This window comes from Indicator indicator, chromosome 10 (assembly GCF_027791375.1).
Source record: "Indicator indicator isolate 239-I01 chromosome 10, UM_Iind_1.1, whole genome shotgun sequence".
In the NCBI taxonomy this organism is placed as follows: domain Eukaryota; kingdom Metazoa; phylum Chordata; class Aves; order Piciformes; family Indicatoridae; genus Indicator; species Indicator indicator.
The window spans coordinates 1,526,907-1,554,726 of NC_072019.1; the positions used below are offsets into that span (position 1 = coordinate 1,526,907).

The 27,820-nt window shown below is 45.6% G+C and overlaps 1 protein-coding gene across 1 annotated transcript in view; it reads right to left on the minus strand.

The window, feature by feature from the left end:
• The window catches only part of ATF6 (activating transcription factor 6), a 93,528-nt gene that overhangs the window by 46,310 nt on the left and 19,398 nt on the right, over positions 1-27,820 (minus strand). The window contains exons 10-14 of the mRNA XM_054384196.1: positions 19,877-20,020; positions 17,539-17,658; positions 16,361-16,463; positions 14,775-14,839; positions 10,203-10,317 (exon numbers count right to left, since the gene is read on the minus strand). Coding sequence (XP_054240171.1) covers positions 10,203-10,317; positions 14,775-14,839; positions 16,361-16,463; positions 17,539-17,658; positions 19,877-20,020 — 547 coding nt within the window. The remainder of the gene's footprint in view (positions 1-10,202; positions 10,318-14,774; positions 14,840-16,360; positions 16,464-17,538; positions 17,659-19,876; positions 20,021-27,820) is intronic.

The following is a 27,820-nucleotide window of genomic DNA, read 5'->3' on the forward strand; positions in this document are numbered from 1 at the left end:
TCATGAGAAGCAAGTGACTTTCTGCAGCTGCTAGTCCATCTCTCTGTTAGCCATCCTGGTAGAGAGGCTACAAGCAACCACGAGTCCCAGAAGTACAAAGCAAGTATCACGTTCCACTCTTAAATAGTTTTAAAGCCAGTTACAAGATTCAAAGCCAGTTTAAAGATAAAAATGTACAGTTAATTTCATCACACTTCTTGTCCTGGGAGTGTGAGTGAGTTTAAAACGAAACCTGGAAGCCATTCTGTTAGGTCCAGTGGGAGGTGATGATAATCTGCACACACTCATAACAGCACCTGGGCTGTTATTTCATAAAATAAGCTTTGTGTGCTGGCCAGCTAAAAAAGAAAAAAAAAAAAAAACTGGCAAGAGGATTAATTCAAACTGGAAGCAAATAACTTTATCTGTCCAGAATTAACTCTGAAATTGTGCCTAAGATTTTAAACAGCACTCTCAAATGAAACACTCTAATGGCTAACATTTACTAAAAGGTGGGATTTCTACTGTGGACACAATGAAAACAAGAACATCTGCACATTTTACTTTTATGAGCACTCTGTTTAGGGCTGTCAAGATATAAAAACTGAAAATCAACAGAAAATGAAAAAAAAAAAAACAACCAAACCAGCAGTCTGATGCTGTGTGAGTGTGAAGCCTGACTAAGAAAATAATTCCAAAGTGCTCTCTGCACATACTGCCAAATTAAATACCAGGAAGGTAATTTTTTTCATGCAGAAGATCATTGCCACCAAACACAAGTCAATGTCTTATTGGCTACTGCAGCTCCATTTATGTCTTTACAGAGTTAGGGGCTGTACAGCATTGATTCTGATGGATCTGCTGGAGAGAGTCCAAGGGAGAGCCAGGAGGATGCTTAGGGGACTTGAGCATCTCCCCTGTGAAGAGAGACTGAGAGCCCTGGGGCTGTTTAGTCTGGAGAGGAGAAGGCTGAGAGGGGATCTGATCAATGTCTATCAATAGCTGAGGGGTGGGGGGCAAGGGGAGGGGGCCAGGCTCTGCTGGGTGGGGCACAGCAATAAGACAAGAAAGAACAGGTTCAAGCTTGAACATAGAAGGTTTCAGCTCAACATGAGGAGAAACTTCTTTACGGTGAGGGTGACAGAGCACTGGAACAGGCTGTCCAGGGGGGTTGTGGAGTCTCCTTCTCTGGAGACTTTCCAAACCCAGCTGGATGCATTCCTGTGCAGACTGCCCTGGGTGATGCTGCTCTGGCAGGGGGCTTGGACTGGATGATCTCTGGAGGTCCCTTCCAGCCTCTAACATTCTATGATTCTGTGATTCCATAATTAAATATTGCTACAGATCATAAACAAGAGCCCATCACTCCCTTCTCTGAACTGGTCATAATAATCCAAGCCCAATTTTCCTCAATGAATACCATGCTACCACCAAAGAGAAACCCCTCACATTATTATCTGGCATTAGCAAAATACTTATGCATTATTTACCTTGGGTTATTTCCTGAGGGAAAGGAACTGATTCAGAGCTGCACACCCAGCACCTCTTCTACTTGAATGCACTGCTTGTGTGTGGATAAACTTGTGTCCATGCTGCCCTTGCTGCCACCAATTATCTGTTCTCTGTTCTTAACAGGTGAGATACTGCTGCCACTTCCTTCACTGAGACTGCTCCTGCTCTGTAATCACATCTTCCTCCCACATTTCCCCAATTATCCTTCTCTAGCCTATGTCACAGAATTATGGAGGCTGGAAAAGACCTCTGAGATCATCAAGCCCAGCCTATGACCTAACACCACCACATCAGCTAAACCATTGCCACCAAATGCCACATCCAAGCTTTTCTTAAAGACCACCAGTGTCCACACCAGCCGTGGGTCTTTTCCAGAGCCTTTCCAAACCCAACAGTTTTCCTCCTTTCCTTGCCCACAACTCCTTGTCTGTCAAGCATGCAGCACATTTTACATGCACTTATACTGTCACTGGTCACGTCCTTGTGCAACCACTTTGGGCTTTGGAGCCATTTCTTGCAGTATGTTTTATTTTCACTGTAATTATCTACAGTCTGTGTTGTCCTTCCAAATACTAGGTTAAAAATAACAAAGTATTAGTTAGGCCTGGGACATACAATGCTGAAAGAAGTTCAGTGATGGCATTAATATGATTCATCAAGTTCCAGCAACCATAGAGAAGACAAACAAATCAAGAATATACAGAAAAAAAAAAAATCAAAGAGTTATCTTTTGCTCCATGCCAGACATATATGAACGATTTTCCTGTCTCTGCTTAGACATCTGTCCTTGACACCACATTCATTCTCAGCTTTATTTTGAGGACAGCAAGGTTCAAAGACACCCAAGGAGATAAAAATCAGAGTGACTAAGACTTTGCTCCCAAAACGTCTTGGCGAGCTAGGAAGAGAGCAGACATTTCCAAAGGAAGCCCTGCCCCACTTGAGGCAACAGGCACTACCTCCCTCCTCTGAGACACATCCTGCACTACTCTTCTGGGCCCTCCAAGCTGCTGTTTGCAGCTGGCTGAGCCAAACAGCTGCTGCCTGGAGGAGGCTGCACTGCAGCTGGCACTTGCTGGCTGCTCCCCTTTGGCTTCCACTTGCTACACACCCAAGGTGTCTCACTGCCTTTGCTCCTCATGCCTGCTTGCCTGGGTGCTGCCCTTCTGCTTCCTCGCTGTTCAAAGTGAGTTCTTGCACAGGAACACAACTTCTAAGCATGGCAGAGCAGCACAGGGAGAAACAGTCACAGAACCAGATGGGTTGGAAGAGACCTCCAAGATCACCAAGTCCAACCAATCACCCAACCCTATCTAATCAACCAGACCATGGCACTAAGTGCCTCATCCAGGCTCTTCTTAAACACCTCCAGGGACCTCCACCCCACCACCTCCCTGGGCAGCACATCCCAAAGGCCAATCTCTGTCTGGGAAGAACTTCTTTCTAAGATCAAGCCTCACCTTCCCCCTGCACAGCTTGAGACTGTGTCCTCTTGTTCTGTTGCTGCTTGCCTGGGAGAAGAGACCAACCCCCACCTGGCTGCAACCTCCCTTCAGGTCTGCCCTGAGCCTCCTCTTCTCCAGTCTAAACACCCCCAGCTCCCTCAGCCTCTCCTCACAGGGCTGTGCTCCAGACCCCTCCCCCAGCCTTGCTGACCTTTCTCTGGACACATTTCAGCATCTCAACATCTTGAATTGAGTGGCCTAGAACTGGACACAGGACTCAAGGTGTGGCCTAACCAGTGCTGTGTACAGGGTGTGTCGGTGTGACCCCTAGAAGGGACCCCTAGAGATCATCCAGTCCAACCCCCCTGCCAGAACAGGACCACCCAGGACAGGTCACATAGGAACTCATTCTAAGTTCTGAAACAGTTATCAGTCTCCTGTTGCAGCAGAAGTGGGAATGAAATTTGCATACTTAGCATCATAGAATTGTTAGGGTTGGAAGGGACCTCAAGGATCATCTAGTTCCAACCCCCCTGCCATGGGCAGGGACACCTCACATTAGACCAAAAAGGGAAATTATTGCATCTTTAATAATACATTTCCAATATATTGAGCCCTCCAAGGCTCACTGGTACAGACATTAATATACTTTGATGGAAACAGGAGGTTTTCATAATGGATCTTCAAGTTTGAAAATCAAATGCAGCCATGATTTGACAGAGGCTGACTGAGCTTCAGGGCATTGCAGAAGCACAAATCACACACAGAGTTTGCTTTCTCAGATTTTCCCAGTGAGGCAAGGGTTGGCCTCACACAGAGGACAGGCTAAAGGGTGACCTCTGCATTTTATCATGGATACCATGCCCTGAGCCTCAGTTCTTTCAACACACACGATTGACAGCGTCTGTACACAATATATGACAAGATCTTGAAATCCTAGGATCCTGGGATAAAGTCATTTTCCCCCTCCTCTGCACAGCTAAGGTCAGGCTCCCCAGGAGAAAGGGGAGTTTCTAAAATCTTTCAGAATTTTGCAGCTGTTGCAAATCCACAAGACTCAAACATATGAACCAGCTACTCTGTCTTTTTAGGAGCAGCAGGACTATGAGAGTCTAATCAATGCATTTTTATCTGAATGAAAGATCAAATTATACAATCCCAGCCTGTAGAAACCCACAAACAAAGTCAACAGCTGAAAATTGTCAAGTGCAATAATAGAGGAGAAAAGTGTATGTTAGGACTGAATCCCTGGCTATGAAACATCATCTGAAGCAGACTTCTCCTAAAGCAGTTTTGCCTGCAGGATGTAGATGGCACGGAGTGCAGTGAATTGGAACCTGCCTCACTTAGACTCTCTGAATAAATTCAAACTGTTGCCAAAAGTGTGTGTGCAGCACAGTAAACTACTGCTACACAAGCATGTCAAAGCCAGGCATTAGAATATTGGATGTTAAGAAGAAATTCTTCCCCATGAGGGTGGTGAGACACTGGCACAGGTTGCCCAGGGAGGTGGTGGAAGCCTCATCCCTGGAGGCTTTGAAGACCAGGCTGGATGTGGCTCTGAGGAACCTGCTCTAGCATGAGGTGTCCCTGCCCATGGCAGGGGGGTTGGAACTGGATGATCCTAAAGGTCCCTTCCAACCCTGACAATTCTACATTCTATATTTTGCTGCCTGAAAGGAATCTATAATCCCAAATAGAATTAACACAGCACTGGCTTATTACCAACAAAAGCAAAACACAACTTCGATAAATTTATTCCTAGCACACTGAGCGTTCACACGAAGGAAGAACAGAGCTTCTGATTTAAACTTGGCTTAATCACTTCAGGGAAAACTTGTTTGCAGAACTTGAGAAATCCTTCAGTGCTGGTTGCAGATGTTGGCTTGTGGGACCAGAAATTCACATCTATAATAACAACCTTTCCTAGAGCTTCAGAAGCTCGAGGGTTTAAGCCATACAGCACTGAAGCAGAAATTTACAAAATGAAATTCTGGTCCTGTGGAAGATGATAAAGGCTTTGCCCTTCATTTCCACAGGGCCAGCAGCACTCTTGCTCTACCAAGTAATAATCAGAATCACCTTTTCATATCTTCTTTTGAAAATTACTTTTACTGTAAGATACTGTAATAGCTATTGTATATACACTGCTTAAATGTTAACTGCCAAACTGCTATCAGGAGATATTTCTGCTTTGAAATAGAGTAGTGAGAAGAAATCACAGAATCACAGAAACATTCAGGTTGGAAAAGAGGCTCAGCATCACCAAGTCCAACCCAGAACCCTACTCTACAAGGCTCACCCCTAAACCATAGCACCACATCCAACACCTTTAAATACATCCAGCACTTGGGACTCCACCACCTCCCTGGGCAGCACATTCCAATCCCTGACCACTCTTGCCATGAAAAAATTCTTCTTACTGTCCAGTCTAAACCTACCTAGTGTCAGCTTGAGGCCATTCCCTCTTGTTCTATCACTAATTACCTGTGAGAAGAGACCAGCAGCAACCTCTCTACAATGTCCTTTCAGGCAGTTGTAGACAGCAATGAGGTCTGCCCTCACCCTCCTCTGTTTCATAACAACCATCCCCAGCTCCTTTCATTGCTCTTCATCAGATTTATTCTCCAGGCCCTTCCCAGCTTCCTTGCCCTCCTCTGCCCTGGCTCCAGCACCTCCACATCTCTCTTGTATTGAGGTGCCCAAAACTGAACACAACACTCAAGGTGTGGCCTCCCCAGAGCTGAGTCCCAAGGGACAATCCCCTGCCTGCTCCTGCTGGACACAGCATTTCTAATCCCAGCCAGGATGCCTTTGGCTTTCTTGGCCACCTGGGCACACTGCTGGCTCATGTTCAGCTGCTTGTCCATTAGCACACCCCCAGGTCCCTTTCTGCCAGCAGTTTTCCAGTCACACTGCCCCAAGCCTGTAGCATTGCTTGGGGTTGTTGTGATCCAAGTGCAGTACCTGGCATTTGGCCTTGTTGAAGCTCATCCCATTAACATTGGCCACGGATCCAATCTACCCAAGTCCCTCTGTAGAGTCTCCCTACCCTCATGAAGATCAACACTCCACCTAACTTGGTGTCCCCTGCAAACTTACTGTTGGCACACACTATGTCTTCATCAAGGTGCTTTGCTTCTAACTGAGCTGCTCTGGCAAAATTTCATGTTGGGGGGAATTTTCAACCCACCACAGATGCTAAGCAGAAGTGGTCCCAACACTCAGCCCTGAGGAACACCACTTGACCAGCTGCCAGCTGGATTTAATGCTAGCTGCCTTCTGAATTTCCCAAGTGAATCAAAGTTGAAACCATGCTTTCCTAAGAACCCTAATCACATTTTTGCCCTAGAAAATATCACTGTTCTTAAAGAGCCTGCAAAGATGTGGAAGAGTCACTGACAGAATCTTCCAGGATGGGCAAACCTACTGCTTTAATCACTGCAAGTTGCAGGGACCCTGATCCTAACCACACAAGAGTGGAACAATCTGGTGCAGCATTTACAAGGCAAAGTAACTTGGAAGAGCTTTTTCTCCAATGTTTTGCTTAATTAGGTGTCAGTTTCTGCAGTGCAAAAATACCACTGGAAACAATGGCTCCCTAAAAGTTCATCAACAAGGAAAAATAAAATTGCCAAGTTAACACATCAAGAAAGAGATGGTGATGAGCCCTGCCTAGGAGGGATGTTGGCTCCTGAGGCCTAGCAGAGCTGGGAGACAGCACTGCCTCAGCTCACAAATTCTTTACTCACTGTCAGTTACATATTTCTGCTTCTTTAAAAATGACATTACACAGTCCCCTGGCAATAGCAGCACACTGATCTCTCTAGAGTCCAGGAATGGAAGCCCAGCTTCTTACATGGACTCAGCTGGCACAGATGCTTCTTTACTTTCCTCTCTCCTCCTTATACCCCACCCTCCTCTCCCCAGTCTCCAACTGCAAATATGCAGGCATGCAAACCTTCCAAAGCAAGGACAAAAACTGAGGAGATCCTGAGAAATTCAGTCTTACAGGTACCAAGCATCACCAGAGGATGACCCAGTGCACATAAGATTCAGATTGGATGTTAAAGAAGAAATTCTTCCCCATGAGGGTGGTGAGAGACTGGCACAGGTTGCCCAGGGAGGTGGTGGAAGCCTCATCCCTGGAGGTTTTTTCAGCCAGGCTGGATGTGGCTGTGAGCAACCTGCTGTAGTGTGAGGCGTCCCTGCCCATGGCAGGGGAGTTGGAACTGGATGATCCTTGAGGTCCCTTCCAACCCTGACAATTCTATGATAAGCTTTGCTCCTGCACTTTACACCTTCAGAAGTCCTGGTTGAGTCCTGCTATGCAAGAGCAGCATGGATAGCCCTAGCAAATGCCATTCTCTATATAAAATCCAAGGAACTCAGGAGCACAGCTCCTGTTGTGCAAAGGAGAAAGTGCAGAAAACACACCAAAAATGTGTTATATGTCTGTATTTCAGCACATGCACCCAGGAGAGATGCTGGGTTATGTGACACTGCACACAGATCAGCAAGCACGTGGAAAGAGGATCCCACAGACATCAGATGGAAGGGATCTCTGGAGGCAGATCCATAGTCACACCTCCCCCTCAGTGCAGGACCATCATCTCCTCCCTGGAACTCTTAACAGGATGATTCCCATTCTTCTGTATGTGGCTGTTAACAGCTTATTAAGTGCTTGGGAGTGTCCGCAGGGCAAACAGCCAGAGAAAAGAAAAAAGCCTATCATCTCCAGGCCTTGCCTTCTAAGTTGGACAAGCAAGAGGAGTGAACTGTCCCCTAACACCGAGGTGGAAATCAGTCCCTTCCCTCAGCTCCTAATCATCAGTGAAAAGGGAGCTATGGTCCAAAGAAAATGAAGTCAGCAGTCCTCATGCAAAGGTGAAAGGGCAGCTCCCTGGCTGGGGCCCTGCTGATGGCACCCCTCAGGCTGTGCAGGAGTCCTTTCTTCTGGACTCACAAAAGAATCCAAGCAAGCAATTTCAAAGTGCCTCAAGGGCACAGCTTGCCACTAGCTCAGGTTTGCCCTGTTAAAATAATAAATGAGGTAATGGCATAACACTGCCTTGCATCTGAGGACATTTCATTCATAAAACAGAAATACCGACAGCTTTGCTACCAAATAAACTTCGTAGATGGTTTAAAACGTCCCCAACAACTCTCCTGGAAATAGAGCAGAGTTAAGCAGCAGGGGTTCTGTGACACACAGCACAGAGTTTCCAAGGACAGCTCTGCAAGTCGAAATGAGAGCTGACAACTTCCAGGTCATTCACCCGACAGAACCTCCCCTCCAGCACACGCATTCAGGTGGACCAGAGCAGCAGCTGCAAGTGAAGACCTAGACAAACACAATTCTGATTTTTTTCATTTGGACCTTCCAGAAAACCTTTTAAAAATCAATTCCCCATTCCCTTCTACTCATCCTCAGGATATGTGGAGCCCGGTGCTGGCTGTATTTGTGTTGCTAGCTGAAAGAACAGCAGAACATGCCAAGTGTTTAGTAACAGAATTCCAGCCTTGTGACACAACCCAGTAATCCCAGCACTGGAAACTAACCTCATACTTCTACTCAGCACAAAACTCTAATCCTAACAAGAGCACTGCTATTTTTGTTTTACCTGAACCCTTTTCCAAAGACAAGTTTCTTGCAAATTCAGAAAGTTACTGCAGACCAGGGTTATGCTACCTGCGTGCACAGGGCATCTGCAGACTGGTACAAGTGTGACAACACAGCAGCTGCTAAAACTAGCTCTGCCTATCTCTGTGCTCCTACACAGAACTGGTTGTAGCTGGATGAGCTCCTGTAGTTGCAACTACTGGACTCCCATCACCTTAGGACCACCTCTCCCAGCCCTGCCCTCCAGGGTCCTCCTATAATGAGGAAGCAAATGGAGAGTTGCAAGATCCCAGGAAAAGTGTGGCTAGGAGTGAGCACACAAAGAATCTATTATCATGACTACAGAACAGCAAGGCAGGAGGCTGAGCAAGTGAGGACTTCTTCTTCAGGCCAGGGCCAAATATGGACTTACAGACATGTCTTAAAAGACTCATCAAGGCCCCTGCAAAAGGCAGGAAATAAACTCTTCCAACTGCTAACTGCTGTTTCAACCACCGTTTCCCTTAATCATTTCCATTACCAGATCCCAAACTGCTTGCAGCTCTCCTGGCTTCAACACCACTCAGGCTTGCAGTACAGAAAGTGTCATCAAACACCTGGAATTCCATTTTCAAATAGCTTTACTGTCACCAACTGCACTGCAGATGTGAGGATAAAGCTGCAGCACAAGCCTATGCTGCATCCCAGCACAGACAGCAGCATCACTCATCTCTCTCAACCGACAAGTCACAAAGCAGCAGAAAACCTGTGCCAGTGCACAGAGTCCTGTAGAGCTGCAGTATATGATGTGTGAATCTGCAAGTGTTGCAGGGGAAGACAGAAATAATGTCATGTTAAGCTAGCAGAAATGATTTGTGCGCAGGACATGTGTATTCCCAGAAACACAGAAGGTTTGCATGCCTGCTAAACAAATCCCCATGTAACCATCCTGATTATTGGCCTGCTGCCACCTGGGTTTAACCACAGGCTTTGTGAAGTTTTGTGCTGTCATGTCCCGAGCCACAATGTTTGCTGCAAAGCTCTCTTTCCATGGCTAACAGAGCATGGGCATATCTTGCAAAGATAATGCTCCAGCTGTATTACTATAAAAGATATGCAGAAACAAATTTAGCTTTAGCCTTGGCTAGGTCACCTTTTGTGTTACAAGGGAAGTCAGTCAGTGATGGAAACAGACTAATGGATACACATAAAAGGCCAGGATTGAGGAGAAAGGAGGAGAAGGCAGGAGGAGGAGAAGGCAGGAGGAGGAGAAGGCAGGAGGAGGAGAAGGCAGGAGGAGGAGAAGGCAGGAGGAGAAGGCAGGAGGAGGAGAAGGCAGGAGGAGGAGAAGGCAGGAGGAGGAGAAGGCAGGAGGAGGAGAAGGCAGGAGGAGGAGAAGGCAGGAGGAGGAGAAGGCAGGAGGAGGAGAAGGCAGGAGGAGGAGAAGGCAGGAGGAGGAGAAGGCAGGAGGAGGAGAAGGCAGGAGGAGGAGAAGGCAGGAGGAGGAGAAGGCAGGAGGAGGAGAAGGCAGGAGGAGGAGAAGGCAGGAGGAGGAGAAGGCAGGAGGAGGAGAAGGCAGGAGGAGGAGAAGGCAGGAGGAGGAGAAGGCAGGAGGAGGAGAAGGCAGGAGGAGGAGAGAGGGAGAGAACAACTAGAAGGCTTACTCTGCGAAATGACACCACGTAGAATGTATCTTCCCTTCTGTGAATAGCTTCAAAAAAATCTTGATAGCTCCTCGGAGAGGCATAATACACTTGCAGCTCATTCCCTGAGTTCCTGCTGAAAAAAAAAAGGGGGATATGTAATTATTTTAGACAAGAAAGGTAACTTCAGTGAGGCAATGACTTTAAAGACCTGCTTTTGTGGAGAACAGGAGCTCTTCATTCATTGAGAGAGGCATGAGGAACATTAAACAGAAGTGAAAATAACATTAAGTAGGACGTTAAACTGAAGTGAAAACTGCTGGCTATTTTCTGAAAGTTCAAGGTGCTTTAAAGGTCTTGCTTCAGGAAGCTTTTACAAGCTTGATTTTATTTGTGCTTTTGAGGCTGGCAAAAACCTGCTTAGTAGCTCAATAGTAAAAAGAAAAAAAATTTGGAGTCAACCTCAAGTGTCTGAAAAGTTGTGATGACTTCTGGGAATAGATTTTAGCAGACTTTAGAAGGGTCATTCTGAAATAAAATAACAACACTTTGGTTGTGTTTTTACTGCAAAGGACCTAAGCCACTCCAATTGAAAGAAGTACAAAGAAAAGCACAAACAGAGCTTTGTATTTACTGTCAAGTGAAAGTCCTCTCCTCCTCTCTCATTCACTTTTTTTTTTTTCCTCGTGTGTGCCTTTGGTCAGCTTGAAGATCTACTTTTGATTTTTTTACTCTTGGAGTAAAAATAAGATACCCTCATAATTCTGACTTATCTTTTTCACAACTCTCATCTTACATACATCAGACATGAGGAAAAGACACTCTGTCTCAACTATTCTAAACAAAAACACTGGCAAGTTGTACAATCCTGGGACTTATCCACTGTTTATCTTGGAGAGGTGAGAAATTCCAAGAGCACATTGCTATCACAGATTCTTCCCCAGGCCCCTTCAAAAATAACAGGCTTAATCAAATTGGAAAGCTGCACTCACACAAACCATTAGCTGGACCCTCAGCCACTAATTTTAATTCTTTCCCCCTTTAACAGCATGCTGCCTGTTTGCAGTGTTTGTGGCAAAAACACTAATCAAGCTCTGCCTCCCAAGCTGTCTTCTGCTGACCCAGATTTTAAACTAGGCTGGCCGACTCACATTATTTGGGTATGTTTCTAAAATATACATAACCATGCACCCAAATCAAGGCACAAAGCCATCATCAAGTGATTTTCTTCAGCAGCAGTAACAGTAAACCATCATTATCTCCTCTCTTATTGCCAACATAATCCTGTTGCAATCCAAGGATGGTAGTTGCCAAGCTGGATGCCCTTTAATGGGATTGGGGGTTCAAGTCACAGAATTGTTAGGTTTGGAAGAGACCTCAAGGATCATCCAGTTCCAACCCCCCTGCCATGGGCAGGGACACCTCACACTACAGCAGGTTGCTCACAGCCACATCCAGCCTGGCTGCAAAAACCTCCAGGGATGAGGCTTCCACCACCTCCCCGGGCAACCTGTGCCAGTGTCTCACCACCCTCATGGGGAACAACTTCTTCCTAAAGTCCTGGGGGAATCAAGAGCAGGCAGCTCTACCCCATCAGTGTCTTCAGCAGAACTATGCAAGTGGGGAATCAGATCACATCCTGCACACACAGGAAACAAAGATTGGAGCTAATTTGAGCTTGATTACTCATTCACAGAAACACGTAGGACCACCAAACCAGCCCTGAGATTCAGCACTGGGGCTGTGCTGGGATAAAAGGCGAGACGCCCACACACTGCTCAGCAAAACACAGCCTGAAAACTCACACCGGTCCCACAGATCCGCTTCCTCCCCCACGCTCACCAAGAGACAGCTTAGACCTAAAAAACAGCCTTTCATGATTCTAAATCCAGCCATGGGAGAAAGCTGTTCCAAAGCACTTGGAAAGCACTGGGCCTTTACAAAGCTCTCCTGAGTTCATGGAACAAGTCTGTCACCGAATTCCAAGTGATAGCAGTAATCCACTGATCACAGAATCACTCACAGAAATATTCAGATTGGAAAAGACCCTCAGCATCACCAAGTCCAACCATTAACCCTGCTCTACAAGGTTCACCCCTAAACCATATGCCCAAGCACCACATCCAAACACATATTACACCTCTGGGTATTTAAAATTACCCACTATGGATTCCTCCATGAAAGGAAGTTCCCTTCCGTTACAAGGGAAGCTTAGAAGTTCTCTTCCTTTTTGTGCCCTTCCCAGGAAGAAATTCTTCTCCATGAGGGTGGTGAGACACTGGAACAGGTTGCCAGTTCAGCAACAAGGAAAAATAAAATTGCCAAGTTAACACATCAAGAAAGAGATGGTGATGAGCCCTGCCTAGGAGGGATGTTGGCTCCTGAGGCCTAGCAGAGCTGGGAGACAGCACTGCCTCAGCTCACAAATTCTTTGCTCACTGTCAGTTACATATTTCTGCTTCTTTAAAAATGACATTACACAGTCCCCTGGCAATAGCAGCAAACTGATCTCTCTAGAGTCCAGGAATGGAAGCCCAGCTTCTTACATGGACTCAGCTGGCACAGATGCTTCTTTACTTTCCTCTCTCCTCCTTATACCCCACCCTCCTCTCCCCAGTCTCCAACTGCAAATATGCAGGCATGCAAACCTTCCAAAGCAAGGACAAAAACTGAGGAGATCCTGAGAAATTCAGTCTTACAGGTACCAAGCATCACCAGAGGATGACCCAGTGCACATAAGATTCAGATTGGATGTTAAAGAAGAAATTCTTCCCCATGAGGGTGGTGAGAGACTGGCACAGGTTGCCCAGGGAGGTGGTGGAAGCCTCATCCCTGGAGGTTTTTCAAGGCCAGGCTGGATGTGGCTGTGAGCAACCTGCTGTAGTGTGAGGTGTCCCTGCCCATGGCAGGGGGGTTGGAACTGGATGATCCTTGAGGTCCCTTCTAACCCTGACAATTCTGTGATTCTATAACTGTAAGATCTGAAACCAGGTGCAAAGCTATCAGTTGTTTCAGTAGTATGTTAACACATGACAAGAAAGCATCATATTAAATTGTGCATATAACATGCTCAAAGGACATTCTGTTATGCATCACAGAGCCACAGGACATTGGACATGTGCTTGTTTTAAGAAGGAAGGAGGTTGTGGACTCACTCAGTGCTTTATGCACCACAATTTTAACTGTGCAAAATTTAGATACAAAAATAACTGAAGAGTCCCAGTTTGGTATCTTGATATCTAAACACACTCTTGCAAAAACCCTCGTCAAAAACAAAGCTAAAATGACAGAAGAGAGCAAATGGAAGGCAGCTTAGTGGTTTTCTTTGAAATCATCTTGATCTTTTTCCTCTGCTTTGACTTCAGTGCAATACTTTTCCATCAATCAGTTCTCTTTTGGAATCCAGGACCAATGTGACAATGTTGGTATCATCAGTGCTACGAGGGCAGATCCTGATCCTGCTAATATTCTTCTGTTCATGGACTCAGATCACCAACAAAGGAGTTCTAGAAGGTAAAGGCCACTCAGTTTCCAATCACAGCACTAGTACTGGAAAAGAGGAGGCTCCCATTAGAATCCTCAGCTTCCTAGTGAAAATTACAAACAGTGGTGGAGACAGACTGTTCAGACAGAGACATGGTAAACCTGAAGTGAAATTTTGCGTAGAAGATTGGAGATTTTCAGAGGTCCATTCCAACCTAAACTACCCTGTGACTCTATGATTTCATGGAGCATCTAATAGCTGATGGCTCTAGGAGGAACTGGAAGTCTGTTCTGTGTCCTTAGCAGTTCCAGGACAGTCACAGCTTGCAGCTGCCATGACTCACTGGTCCTGTTCATTCAAATATCATTCATCCCAAATAACCCTGACTTCCTCCTGAGCACAGCAGATTATTCCATGCAAAGCTGGGATGCTTCAGACTGCTTCTAATAACCCAGATGACTTTGTTCAAGAGCAATGTAGGTATGTACATTCAACTGTCTCGGGCCATGTGGCTTGTTTGTTCAGTCCTCAGCTAAAAGACATTCTCCATCTGCCTGCAGAACTTAAAAAAAGATTTTTTTTTTTTTTTCTTATTAGTCAAGGAATACAAAAATTTGGCAGCCTGCTTTCATTAACATTTGCCTGCAGCTTGCTATTTTCTCCCAGGCTGATCCTGCTTTCAAAGCAGCAGCCACAGCTGTTGTACTTTCAACAGCAACGTTTCAGGTGTCCTTCCCAATTTAGACTCCATTCTGCTTACTTCTCTTTGTCACTTCAAAGCACAGAAGGCTTTGAAACACTGTCACAGAGAATTCAGGAGAGAGAATTTTTGTTTCCTTAAGCTTTTCCCTCCAGTTCTTCCTGTCCCCAGGAAAGAGAGACAGGATAGGTATCTGAGATGTGGGAAGAGGCAGAGAGAGTCAGGAAACTCTGGGTAATACTCTAATGATCAGGGAAAATCAAAGATGAAGACAAACTATGCAAACAAGATGTAATGATACTCTGTCCAAACAGTTTAGTAATAGCTATAATAATATTTTCAACCAGCTGTTGGTGAAAAACTAAATTATTAAGTAGAAAGGAATAACAAAGCAGTTACTCTGCCTTACCTGAGGCTGGTGTCTGTGTAAGGCATGGCCATTAGCTGGGAATCTGCCTTCTTACTGAGGGAGCTCTGAAAAAGGGGGAAGACAAAAAGATGACACAAAATGAAGCCAGTAAGCATTGCCCTGGTTTGGCATTCCAGAAACCAAGATGCACACCTGTGCTAGCAAGTGAATATACAAGGGGGTGAAGAGGTTAATCAGTGCCCTAAACAATAAACAGATGTTTTTCCACTGGTGGAACACGAGCAACTGAAATGGCCAGCAATCAAACTGGAAACACAAAACAAGGAAGGGTTTTGGTACAGCCAAATTTAAAGTGGCATTCAGAGACAAAGAAGGGAGCCTGGCATCACACACAGTTAGTTGCACATGTTACAGAATCACACAAACATTCAGGTGGGAAAAGACTCAGTTGTGTCATCCAAGTGCAGAATTTGCTGTCAGTGATGCCAGATTTGCAGAATTCCAAGGTCACATCCACTTTGAACCACTGCCCCAAATATACTACCCACAACTCACCTCTGGTGCCTGATAAAATAGAACCACATGAACTTGCCCTGCTTAAACTTTCTACCATTCTCCTTTGGACTTTAGCAAGAACAATCTAAAGTTTAGAATTTGGTAAATTTTCACTAGGAAAGCGTGGCATTTTCCACATTGGCAGGCCCAATTCCTTTTAAGGCTGTTACCAGCTCTTTATCAAATGAAACCTGAAGGGTGCCTACAGGAAGGATGGAGAGAGACTGTTCACAAAGGCCTGCAGGGAGAGGACCAGGGGCAATGGCTTCAAACTAGAGAAGAGCAGATTGAGATTGGATGTCAGGAGCAAGTTCTTCACTATGAGGTTGGTGGAACACTGGAATAGGTTGCCCAGGGAGGTGGTTGAGGCTCCTTCCTTGGAGATACTCAAGGTGAGGCTGGACAGGGCTCTGGGCAGCCTGATCTAGTTGGGGATGTCCCTGCTGACTGTGGGGAGGTCAGACTGGATGCCCTTTGGAGGTCCCTTCCAGCCTGGACCATTCTATGAGTCTATGAAACACTTTGCAAGTTCATGTCTTAACTTCATTCTCACTACTGATACATCAAGCAGATGAAAGGGATGATTTTCAACTGGTAAATATGAGCATAAATGTCATAACTCTGTACTCTTATGTATCTGTCTAGCAGAAATCTGTAAAAATGAAACAGAAACATGTCAACAATCAGCTGTGCCCCTTAATCCTAAGCCAGAGGAGTGTGCTGGTTTATTTTTTCCATGAACTAGCAGTTTATCCTTATCCTCACACAGCCTTACAGAGAACTCATAAAAAAGTAATTTTAGGAAAAGGCTGAACATCTTTTTGACGACTGCTAAAAAAATTAAAAACCTTTAGCCTGAATCCAAGGGGAGGAATGGAAGAACTTTGACAACATAATAACCAACCAAACCCAGCAATTTAAAAGGGGAAGTGTTGAGTACCCTAATTACAGGCACCAGTGCTACTTTTGTCTATAATGACAAGCACAGACAGAAGTAAGGAAGAAGGTTTTCTTGTGTTGCCTGAAATTATCTTGTCATGCTGTTGGCTCACCAGTACAAACTTGCCTACCTGCATAACTCGTGCCTTCTGCTGCTGGCTGTTGGACAGCCTCCTGGATCTGGTTCGTTCCACTTCATGCCTGTGAACCCATCCTCGAAGTTCATGATTCAGCCTAGAAACACCCACAGCATGAACAGATGTTTCAAAGAACAGTGGCCAAAGTTTTTTTCAATATAGAAAACAGTTTAACTAGCCACCATAAAGACAGATCACAGGCTCACAGGATGTTAGGCGTTGGAAGGGACCTCAGGAGATCATCGAGTCCCAGCCCCCTGCCAGAGCAGGACCATAGAATCCAGCACAGGTCACACAGGAACACATCCAGATGGGTGCAGAAAGTCTCCAGAGAAGGAGACTCCACAACCTCTCTGGGCAGCCTGTTCCAGTGCTCTGGGAGCCTCCCAGTGAAGAAGTTCCTCCTCATGTTGAGGTGGAACCTCCTGTGCTGGAGTTTCCATCCATTGCCACTTGTCCTATGCCAGGGTGCAAGTGAGCAGAGCCTGTCCCCTCCTTCTTGACCCCCAGCCCTCAGATATTGATAAACATTTATTTAATCCCCTCTCAGTCTTCTCTTCTCCAGACTAAGCAGCCCCAGGGCTCTCAGCCTCTCCTCACCAGGCAGCTACCAATCATCCTGGTAGCTCTCTCTTGGACTCTCTCCAGCATATCCCTGTCCCTCTTGAACTGGGGAGCCCAGACCTGGATGCAATATTGCAGGTGAGGTCTCAGCCGGGCAGAGTAGAGGGGGAGGAGAACCTCCCTGGATCTGCTGGACACACTCCTCTGAATGCACTCCAGGACCCCATTGGCTTTCTTGGCCACCAGGGCACATTGCTGTCCATGCAGAACTTGTTCTCCACCAGCACTCCCAGGGTCCTTTTCCACAGGGCTGCTCTGCAACAGATCACCTCCCAACCTGTACTGCTGCAGTTTATTCTTCCTTCCCAGCTGCAGGACTCTGCACTTATCCTTGTTGAACCTCATTAGGTTCCTCTCTGCCCAGCTCTCAGTCTGTCCAGGTCTCACTGAATGGCCACACAGTTTTCAGGTGTCTCAGCCAAGCCTCCCAGATGAACGCTCTGACAACATCACCCAGAGCTGACGGCCCAGTAGCACTCACACAGGACACTGTTTACTTCTAAATTCCCAACAGAAGCTTAAACTCTCATAAAAAGTTGGTTGCTCACCTGAGTGACTCTGTCCGGTTGATCAGGGGCCGACAAGGGGGTGGTGGTGGGGAAATATATAACAGTGGTTCTTCTGAGACTATCATCAATGCTTTGTTGTCAGATACAGAACCATCATAACTGGGGGGGAAAAAAAGGAAAAGACATCAAGAAATCCCTCAAAATAGTTTTTCATGAATATTTAACCAAATCCAGAGAACGAGCACTACCATGGGCGAACCCAAAAAGGTTGCACAGTTGCTCCTGTGGGACCTCTGAAACAGGTGAAGAGCAATTCCCATCAAACATCCAACGGTCTTAGCCAGTTCCCCAGAGGGCTTCAATAGCACTCAATGGACAGCTGAGAACTAGCAGATGCTGGATCTCTTCATGAATGGGCCAGATATTGAAAGGAAATGTAGCCTGTAAAGTATTCCTCATAATATGTGAGCTATGAGAAGCAATTTTCTCTTTTGTTCCAGAGCCGTGCAAAGTTTGCCACACAAATACTGTCTTTATTAGCTGCAAAACCCATGCCAATGTACAGATCAGGAGCTACCTGAGAATGGAGCAGTCAAACTGTATCACAGCTGAGGGGAGAGGGTTAACAGCTCCAACAGCATCCAGAAACTACCTTGGCTTTGGTTAAAAGTGAAGAGTATATATTTCAATATAAAAATGCATAGCATCCTCAGTAGCAAAGTAAAGACTCATATTCCTTTCTCCTGGTTATCTGTACCTCCTGAGGGGTTAACCACTGCACCAAATACCTATCATAAAGGTATCAGTAGTCCATTTGATTTTGACAGAGAGTTGTAGCTCCTAAGCCTCAATTTTTTTCTCACAAATCAGGCATAAGAGCTCACAAAAGCCTTGTTCACACTCACTCGCCTCCCTGTCTCAGCTTTCTCCCCACCTTCATGTCTACTTCTGCTGCTTACTGCATCTAGAATTGACAAAGGAGGATACACAGCAAAGAGCTCTCAGCTTGCCATATAATGGAGTGAAGGAGTGAAAGAAAAAGGGAGGTAGAGGCACTAGCACATCCTCCTAAGGGAACCACTCCACTACTACGTCACAAGTCATGACCTGAAAAATGCCACACAGGGCACAAAGCCTTCATCGTGATGGCTACAGCCTTAAAACACTCTTGATTTATTGCCTTTTTTATCTGCATGGCAAAATACATTAGGGCTTTCTGCACATCTGTGCCTGGCTTTGTTGAACCAGCCAAAACGCTCTACTGGAAAGGATAGGATAAAGCTTGTAAGGGAAAAACATGAGCTGGATTAGGCAGACTTCAATCTGGAGACAATTATATGTTCACTTATGCAATGAATGCTAGAGATCTAGGAAGCCTGAAAGCAACAAGATAATTAAATAATGGCTAAGCAGAAGGATGAACTCAGAGATTTCTAAACCAGTACAGTGCTAAGTTCAGAATATGTTCTTAATTGTGAACTTCCCCAGTCTTCTCTCAAGCAACTAAGAAAATAAATACTCCAGCTTCAAAAATAAGGAGAGACAGAGAATATGACAAATACCATAACCATGCAAGCTTAAAGATCAGGGAAAAAGGCAGAGAGATGAAGGACTGAAGAAGGTCAGGAAAATCTCCATTACATACACTTGTTTATATGCTCTCTGCTACTACACCGTCCCAAACACCACACAGCACAGCCACGTGGACACTTCTGAAGCTCTGCCCACTGGCTAATCTTGGAGACAAAACCTCATTTTCACAGAATTGTCAGGGTTGGAAACGACCTCAAAGATCATCCAGTTCCAACCCCCCTGCCATGGGCAGGGACACCTCACACTACAGCAGGTTGCTCACAGCCACATCCAGCCTGGCTGCAAAAACCTCCAGGGATGAGGCTTCCACCACCTCCTTGGGCAACCTGTTCCAGTGTCTCACCACCTTCATGGGGAAGAACTTCCTCCTAACATCCAATCTGAATCTACCCATTTCTAGTTTTGCTCCATTCCCCCCAGTCCTATCACTCTCTGACACCTTAAAAAGTCTCTCCCCAGCTTTCTGGTAGCCCCCTTCAGATACTGGCAGGCCACAAGAAGGTCTCCTCAGAGCCTTCTCTTCTCCAAACTGAACAACCCCAACTCTCTCAGCCTATCCTCATAGAAGAGCTGCTCCAGCCCTCTGATCATCCTCATGGCCCTTCTCTGGTCATGCTCCAGGAAAACAAAAGAGAACAGCTTTTAAAACAGTGTTTGTAAACTCAGTTGCTCTGTAAGAGCTACAATAACACTGGCCAAAAAGGTCAGCAAATGGAAGGGCAGTGTGGTCTGGAAGCACTGTGACCCCATGCCACTTAAAATACATCAGAGGTTTTCATCTCACCTATTACTCTTCTCAGGAATGATGTCCACAGGTATCTTCTGGACTGTGCTGGCCTCCTGGCTAGCTGAGAACTCCAGAAGGTTTCTGGTTCGGTGGTTGGAAGTTGCAGTGGTATCAGCTCCGTTGGGGTCCTTTTCAAATACACTGGGAAACATAATAACCATAGCAAAGAACATCAAATACACACAGGGTCTGCAAGGCACTTCACTGTAAGGTGTTAAATGCTTCTGTCTGCTGCCAGCCTGCATGGGTAAGGTTCATGTCATACCCAACACAAGAATATGGCATCCTGTGTCAATCTATTCCTGTCATTCAAAGCTAGCAAAGAGAAAAGCAGTTCTGTTCTTTTCAGTTCTAACTGTTTGAAGGATGTTTATGCTCTGGTTTTTCACATAAGCTTCACCTGATGACATGGAGATCAGTCTGTTTGCAACCTAGATCTGCAGGCAGAAGAAAATTACCTATATTCCAATCAAAGTACTCCTGACCTTTGTGCTTTCATCAGCTTCTAGGCACAACTGCCAGAGTTTATATGAATACAATATGTAAGCAAAGCACAGCTACCAAATTCCATGCAGCTGCAAGTTTGGAATATTCTGCTGTACCCAAACATCTGTGTTCAACTCTACACTGACAGGGCTCATAACCCCATCCACATGGCAGCAGCAGGCTGTGGTCTAAGATACCCACTTGTCCTGGTCTGTGCTTGCACTGATGGAAGCATCTTCCCCTGAGGGCTGTTTGCAAAGCAGAGCAAAGCATTCCACATGAGCTGGAAAAAGGAGCAGACAAGTGCCATACCACAGCAACTGCACCCTAGTTCAGAAGGGTGACTTACAAGAGGGAAAGCTTGAAAGCACAAAAGCAGTACTTCAAGGCATCCTCTCCAGAGGTTAGATCTACTCTTTCATAAGCAAGGTTGCTTCCTGAAATGCAGGTATTTGCCAACCCAACTTCTTAGCTGACAACAGCAGAGCATCCCCAGCAGCAGCAAAATGAAAATACAAAACCAGAAGAGGACTCCAGCAGGCCGATGAGCTCTTTGCCATGCACACTGATTACTGCCTACAGACTAGGCTTTAATTCATGCCCCACCTCTCCTGCGTGGCAGAGCATAAACTCTGCAGGGAAAGACCTCATTTTCCTCTCTGTTATTTGGCATCAGGCAACAAATACAAATAGTGGTAACAGTGAAAGGCAAGAACTAGCAAGGAGGGCAGGTAAAACACTCGATAGCTAAACAGAAGGCACACAGACAGAGCTGCCTGGCAATCCTCTCACTTTTGCCAAGACATCTGTGCTCTTCTTAGCAGTAACCTAGGTCTCCTCAAGAGTTGGTCTTGCTCTGCAGGACCATCAGAGTCAGGGCAATCCTGGATTCACACTGAAATTGCTTGGACTGCCTCCTCTCCTCCAGTTTTCCAGGCAGCAGCACAGAATCAGGGCAGCAGAAGTGCTACAGAGCGTATTCACTTGTGTCAATGGGCTGAAAAATCCTTACAGCTTCCTTACTCTGCATGTACACTAGCATCCAAATGTCTCAGTACTTCCACTGCATAGCATGGAGAGTTGGATGCTTTATTCACAGCCTCACAGACCAGGCAATATCAGGCTATCCAGAAACAATCTCCACTATCTACTGTATTTATGAGATCATCTTTCATCTCTTCCAGGGAAAGCATCAGCACAGCTGGGAGCATCTCAAGCCCAAAACCTGAGTTTAGAATGAAGCTGATGCTTGAAGGTATGAATCATAGAATCAACCAACCAGGTTGGAAGAGACCTCCAAGATCACCAAGTCCAACCAATCACCCAACCCTATCTAATCAACCAGACCATGGCACTAAGTGCCTCATCCAGGCTCTTCTTAAACACCTCCAGGGACCTCCACCCCACCACCTCCCTGGGCAGCACATCCCAATGGCCAATCTCTCTGTCTGGGAAGAACTTCTTTCTAAGATCAAGCCTAAACTTCCCCCTGCACAGCTTGCGACTGTGTCCTCTTGTTCTGGTGCTGCTTGCCTGGGAGAAGAGACCAACCCCCACTGGGCTGCAACCTCCCTTCAGGTAGTTGTAGAGAGCAATAAGGTCTGCCCTGAGCCTCCTCTTCTCCAGGCTAAACACCCCCAGCTCCCTCAGCCTCTCCTCATAGGGCTGTGCTCCAGACCCCTCCCCAGCCTTGCTGCCCTTCTCTGGACACGTTCAAGCAGACACATGTTCCTGCTGGAAGTCACTCCTGTGAAGTGTCCCTGCCCTGCCCAGTTTGGAGCCATGCCTGCTGCAAGTCTACGGAAACTTACTGATAAAGCCAAAAACACCCAGCAGAGGATCTGAAAGTTGCAACTCTTCTGCAAACCATTTCTCCACAGCATGAATTGTATCAGCCCATCCAGTGTGCTTGTTGACGGACCTGCTGGGTCTGGCACTTGATCCTATCCTACTTCTTTCCTGTCCTGCTCACAATGAAGCAGAAAAACTTTCCATGTAATTATTTAGCTAAAGCTGTCAGAACCCACATCAGCAGAACTGTAACAAACCTGCATTCTCCATGAGGGTTTTTCCTTCCTATTTGCCTCATTCTGCAAAGGCAATTCATGCTACTTCAGGTTCCAGCTTGGCAAGGCAACTAGTTTGAGGTGACTAGTTCAGAGTGCTCCATGCAACACATTACTACTCCCAATTCACCTTGAACTCTGAATGAGGAAGGAAACTCAAACCAAGTCCATCAGTCACAAAGATAAGCTCTGCTCTGCCATCACAGCTAATCTTCAGGTTTTGTCACTTAGTTGTTTTTAACTGTACAGCCACTCAAACCCCCACACACCTCATTTTAACAGCTTTAATAGAGAAAAAAAAAGTTTGTTTTTACTTGTCTCATGCTTAAAACATCTTAAATCTTTTAATCAGAACTAAAATTTCAGTTTTGGCAGCAGCGAGGTATGAGATGTTTCAATCTGAAAGAAGAGCTCTTCAGCAGCAAAAGAGAAATTGGTGCAGAGAGCACATTTTGCCATCCACACAGGAGCAAAGCATGGCTACCATTTCTGAGAACACAGGCACTCCCTTGAGGACAAAATCCATTATTATTTACGGTATTTGTTCCAGTGCCCTTTCCTTTATCAGGACTGGCATTTTCCACATAATGCTTCTTTTGAAGCAGGGCTAGCAGCAATTTTTGCCTTAAGCCACATGGGCTATATTTGTCTACCCTTTCCCAGTTGGTTTTTAGGTTCTTGAAGATGATCAAAAGCTTCCTTCTCAAAGACTCAAATATGTCTTTAAAAAAAAAAAAACGAAAAAAACAAAGAAACAAAACCCCCAAACATACTTCCATTTCCTTGCCCCTTCAGTTGTGACAATGACCCAAAACCAGAAGAACTTTCATGCTGGGTAAGAAGAAAACCTGCAACCTGAAATACTAAGGAATTTTGTTACTTTCCCCCCCTCACCTAAATAGAGTATTTTGTCTGTTGCATTATTTCTTCCCTTTCCTCTCTCCCAGGAGAGTTCAGTTGTGGAGTTTGTAAATAGGGCTCCATCTTCAGGTAATAGATAGGAGAGGCCATGCAGGTAATGGTCTATTATCCTCTGACTTCTCATTCTCAAAGACCTTTCCTTATCAAGAGGGTACATGAGGGCATGACACAGGATATCAGAAATATTGCTCCTTTGACATCTCAAATTGACATGGGGGGAAAAGTATTACTTAGGAACAGGGAATCCCTTTAACAGCTGGGATGAAGGACAGACTTCAGGAGTCTGGAAACTCCTGCCCACTTGAGGCATATTAGGCTTTACAGGTGCTGGGCAGAACAGCAGCAATACAAACTGGAACAGGAAGGGTCTACAGAGAGATTCCAATACCACAACACTGAAGGTGAAGTCAATATTGAGCATTTAAAAGCATCAGTTAGAAGAGTCTAGAAACAGTAAAAAAAGATCAGTAGGTGGATCCCATTCAGAGGGGGAAAAAAAAGCTTCTGAAAAAACAGTATTTTCAGCTGGGATATTAATAGCTGCTTTTAAAAAGGTCTGATTATCACAGATGACAAAAACATGGACATTTTTTTCACTCTGTTGAGCTACAAGATGAGGATTTGGAAAAGAAAGAGCACTTTGGCACATCTGGCCAGAGCAAGCCAGGAATTGAGTTACTGTTCCACATTAAAAATCAAGAAAGGCTGAAGGTGAGAAATTGCTTTACTGGACAAGATGACCAGTTAGAAGTTGGAATCTTTTCTCTTTGGCCATATTTACACACTTGGGGTGCCTACCAAGGCTTTGCAGCCTGCATTTGGACAACCCAGATAACTGTGAGCATTAAAGGGTTTTCACACAGCCACAAACACCTTGTCCAAGCTGGCTCAAGCTGTTGGCTTGTTTAAGATGCAAAACCAGATCCAAAGGAAAAGAGAAAGAACCACTAAATACTTCATGCAGATGTTTGTCCAGAAGTGTAGATAAATTTGATTATAGGAGGGAAAGAAAAGCAACACTCCTGCCATGGTTTCTCCAGGCATTCAATGGCACCTGATATTTTAGGGGTATTTTTACTTCTTTGGTTTGAATGTCAAATTTGATAAATGTGAAAGCAAGTCTTGCCAGGAGCCCAAGCTAAATTTCATTTGTACTGCTGGCTGAACAAACCCTGGGAGCTTCAAGTTTTGAAGGCTGACATTTAAGTTGTACAGTAACTTGCAGACGAAAGCCAGCAGTGATATCATAACAAAGAGTTTTCTGGGGACAGACCATCTCTGAGTAGGAGTTGGGACGTTTCCAACTGGCTGAAGTTGACATTGCAAGGAGACACCAACCTTGTCCTCTTCCTAACTGATTCCAGACAAGGCTGCCACAGTGCCAAATGCTCTCTGGAAAGTATTTCTAGTTTCTTACTCCTGATGAGGGCACCATCTGCTGACTGCAAGGCACTACCTTCTCCTGCCAGGCTGTTCCAGAGCTACTCTCTGCAAGTGCTGGGCTGATGAGAGGAGCCCAGCCTCCCACCACTGGGGAGGATGAGAACAGCAATCAAAACTGGAGGGACAATCTCTTGTGTTTTTCTTTCTTTAAAAAGCAATTGATTTTTAATAAAGCTGTTAGAAAAGACGGGAAAGGAAGTATTGACACCCAGATACTTATTTTTGCTTAGAAAACTATGTATCACAGTACCACAGGACCTTAGAGGTTAGAATGGACCTCCTGAGATCATTGGGTCCAACCTCCCTGCCAGAGCAGCATCACCCAGGGCAGTCTGCACAGGAATGCATCCAGCTGGGTTTGGAAAGTCTCCAGAGAAGGAGACTCCACAACCTCTCTGGGCAACCTGCTCCAGGGCTCTGTCACCCTCACTGTAAAGAAGTTTCTTCTCATGTTGAGGTGAAACCTTCCCTGTTCCAGTTTGTATCCATTGTTCCTTGGCTTATTCCTGTGCACCACCCAAAAGAGCTTGGCCCCCTCCACTTGACACCCACCCCTCAGCTATTGATAGACATTGATCAGATCCCCTCTCAGCCTTCTCCTCTCCAGACTAAACAGCCCCAGGGCTCTCAGTCTCTCTTCACAGGGGAGATGCTCAAGTCCCCTAAGCATCCTCATGGCTCTCCCCTGGACTCTCTCCAGCAGGTCTCTGTCTCTCTTGAACTGGGGAGCCCCAAACTGGACACAGTATACAGATGGTTATTTGGAAGTGGGCTGGCCTTTATTGCCAAAGCTTGGGCAGGTCTGAAGCAAGCAGTTTCAAGAGTGATGCTCATTTAGGGCAAAAACTTCCTGCATTTCACTCCCAGCCCAGCAGGTGAATGCCTGGAGAAAAGGTAAGTTACCAGGGAGGGCATCTGGGATTCTGCGCAGGCTCTGCAACTGCACCAAAGCAGCAGGACAAGGCAAGTGAGCACAGCCAGGCCAAGGCACTACTCTGCCAGGATGAACATATGGCTGTGATCAGCAGGGGAAGGAGGAAGGAATCACTTCCTGCTCCTGTAGTTGTAGTTTGTAGGAAAATCAAGAGTATTCAATCTTACTCAAGTCACTAACCCAGCAAGAGAGGTTCTGAAAGGCCTGGAATCTGGACCAAGCCTTGTGTTTTGCTTACTTGATCCTCACAAGCCGCAGATCATGGTAGCATGCAATTGAACATCCCATGGGTGATTTCCACATTGTCAGTAAAAGATGATTAATTTTACCACTGCTTGTGCTTTTCCCTAATGTTTGTGCTACTCATATAAGAAATGAGACACAGCCCCAGAGTCTTTCAGGAGTCAAAAGTCACGGCTTCATTTGTTGCAGACCCCACCATTAAGCAGGCAAATCACACTTCTCTGCCACCCGGGATGGTGTCTTTATTTGCAGATTGTTCAGTGGGTCTAAACTTTTAATAGATTGTTCTGTTTCCAGGGTAGTCCTGGAAAGTAGAGGAAAATCCATCAGGACACTTGAGAGTCCCTACAAAAGACCAGTAACTCCAGCACAGCTGTTCTAGGTCAAGGGGGCACAAGAGATTTTGAAGCAGCAGCTTTCCTTATCTCCATCAGTCACCACCTCAGGCATCTTCCACCACAAATACAGCTTAAGAATTTTTGGTTACATCATCAAGTTTGGTTTCCAGTCTGAACCATACAGAGCTGGCCAACTTTTAAGAAAGAAACCCCACAAAATTCATTAAAAAAGAAATATGAAAAATCACACCAGCCTCTAAACCCCCTGTTCCAATCACTTTGCAGATCTGCCTTTTCTCCTTCCAGATTCACACTTTCCTTTGTTTTCTGTCCCCTAAACACCTGAAATGGTAGTTAGGACACATTCTGGCTGGCTAACATCCCTATAAATGCTGTAAGAGTGGTGTTAGATGATGGCCACTATGTAAACTTGAGCAGACAAGATTGGAGGTGAACATTTTTCATAGCCAATAATGCTAGGGCCACTAGCAAGTACCTGCCTTACAGGCTTTGCTGCTACTGACTCAAGAAGCAGAGATGCAGAAAATTTACCTTTCCCTGATTTTTATACATTAGTTGGGCTAATTTCCTGCAAATATTTTACTACCACATGTAGAACTTGCACTATAAAAACCCAAACACACAAGACAATTTATATACAAATGGGAACAGGGAAGAGAAATAAAATAAAAATATTCCCCAAATAAATAGAAGGATTGTTTAGACTACAGCATGTGCTTGGTTTCCATTTATTTCAGCTTGCTTTGTGCTTAGAATCATAGAATTATTAGGGTTGGAAGGGACCCTCAAGGATCATCCAGGTCCAAGCCCCCTGCCATGGGCAGGGACACCTCACACTACAGCAGGTTGCTCACAGCCACATCCAGCCTGGCTGCAAAAACCTCCAGGGATGAGGCTTCCACTACCTCCCTGGGCAACCTCTTCCAGTCTCTCACCACCCTCATGGGGAAGAAATTCTTCCTAACATCCAATCCTAATCTTCCCACTTCTACTTTTGTTCCATTCCTCCCAGTCCTATCACTCTCTGACACCCTAAAAAGTCCCTCCCCAGCTTTCTTGTAGCCCCCTTCAGATACTGGAAGGCCACAAGGTCTCCTCAGAGCCTTCTCTTCTCCAGACTGAACAGCTCCAACTCTCTCAGTCTGTCTCCATAAGCTTGTTTGGCACATTTTCAGATCTGGTTACTACCCAGCCATGGTCTAACACAAATATGGAAATCAAACAAGATAATTAAGGAAAAAAAAAAAAAAAGAAGGCGGCACCTAGGAATTGTAATGCTTTGAAAATGTTCAGATTTCATGCTGTAAGTGCTAACAAAAAAAACCGCACAGCTAATGAGATGTTTCTGAATGCCAGAAGTCAGCAGTCCTGCAGGAATGCCACACCAGCTGAGAACACAGCTGAGCTGAGCAGGCACCAGCTCTCACAGAAGGCAAGTGTGAAGGCAGGAGATGCTGCCTCCGACAGATCCTGCCTCCTTCCAGAGGTC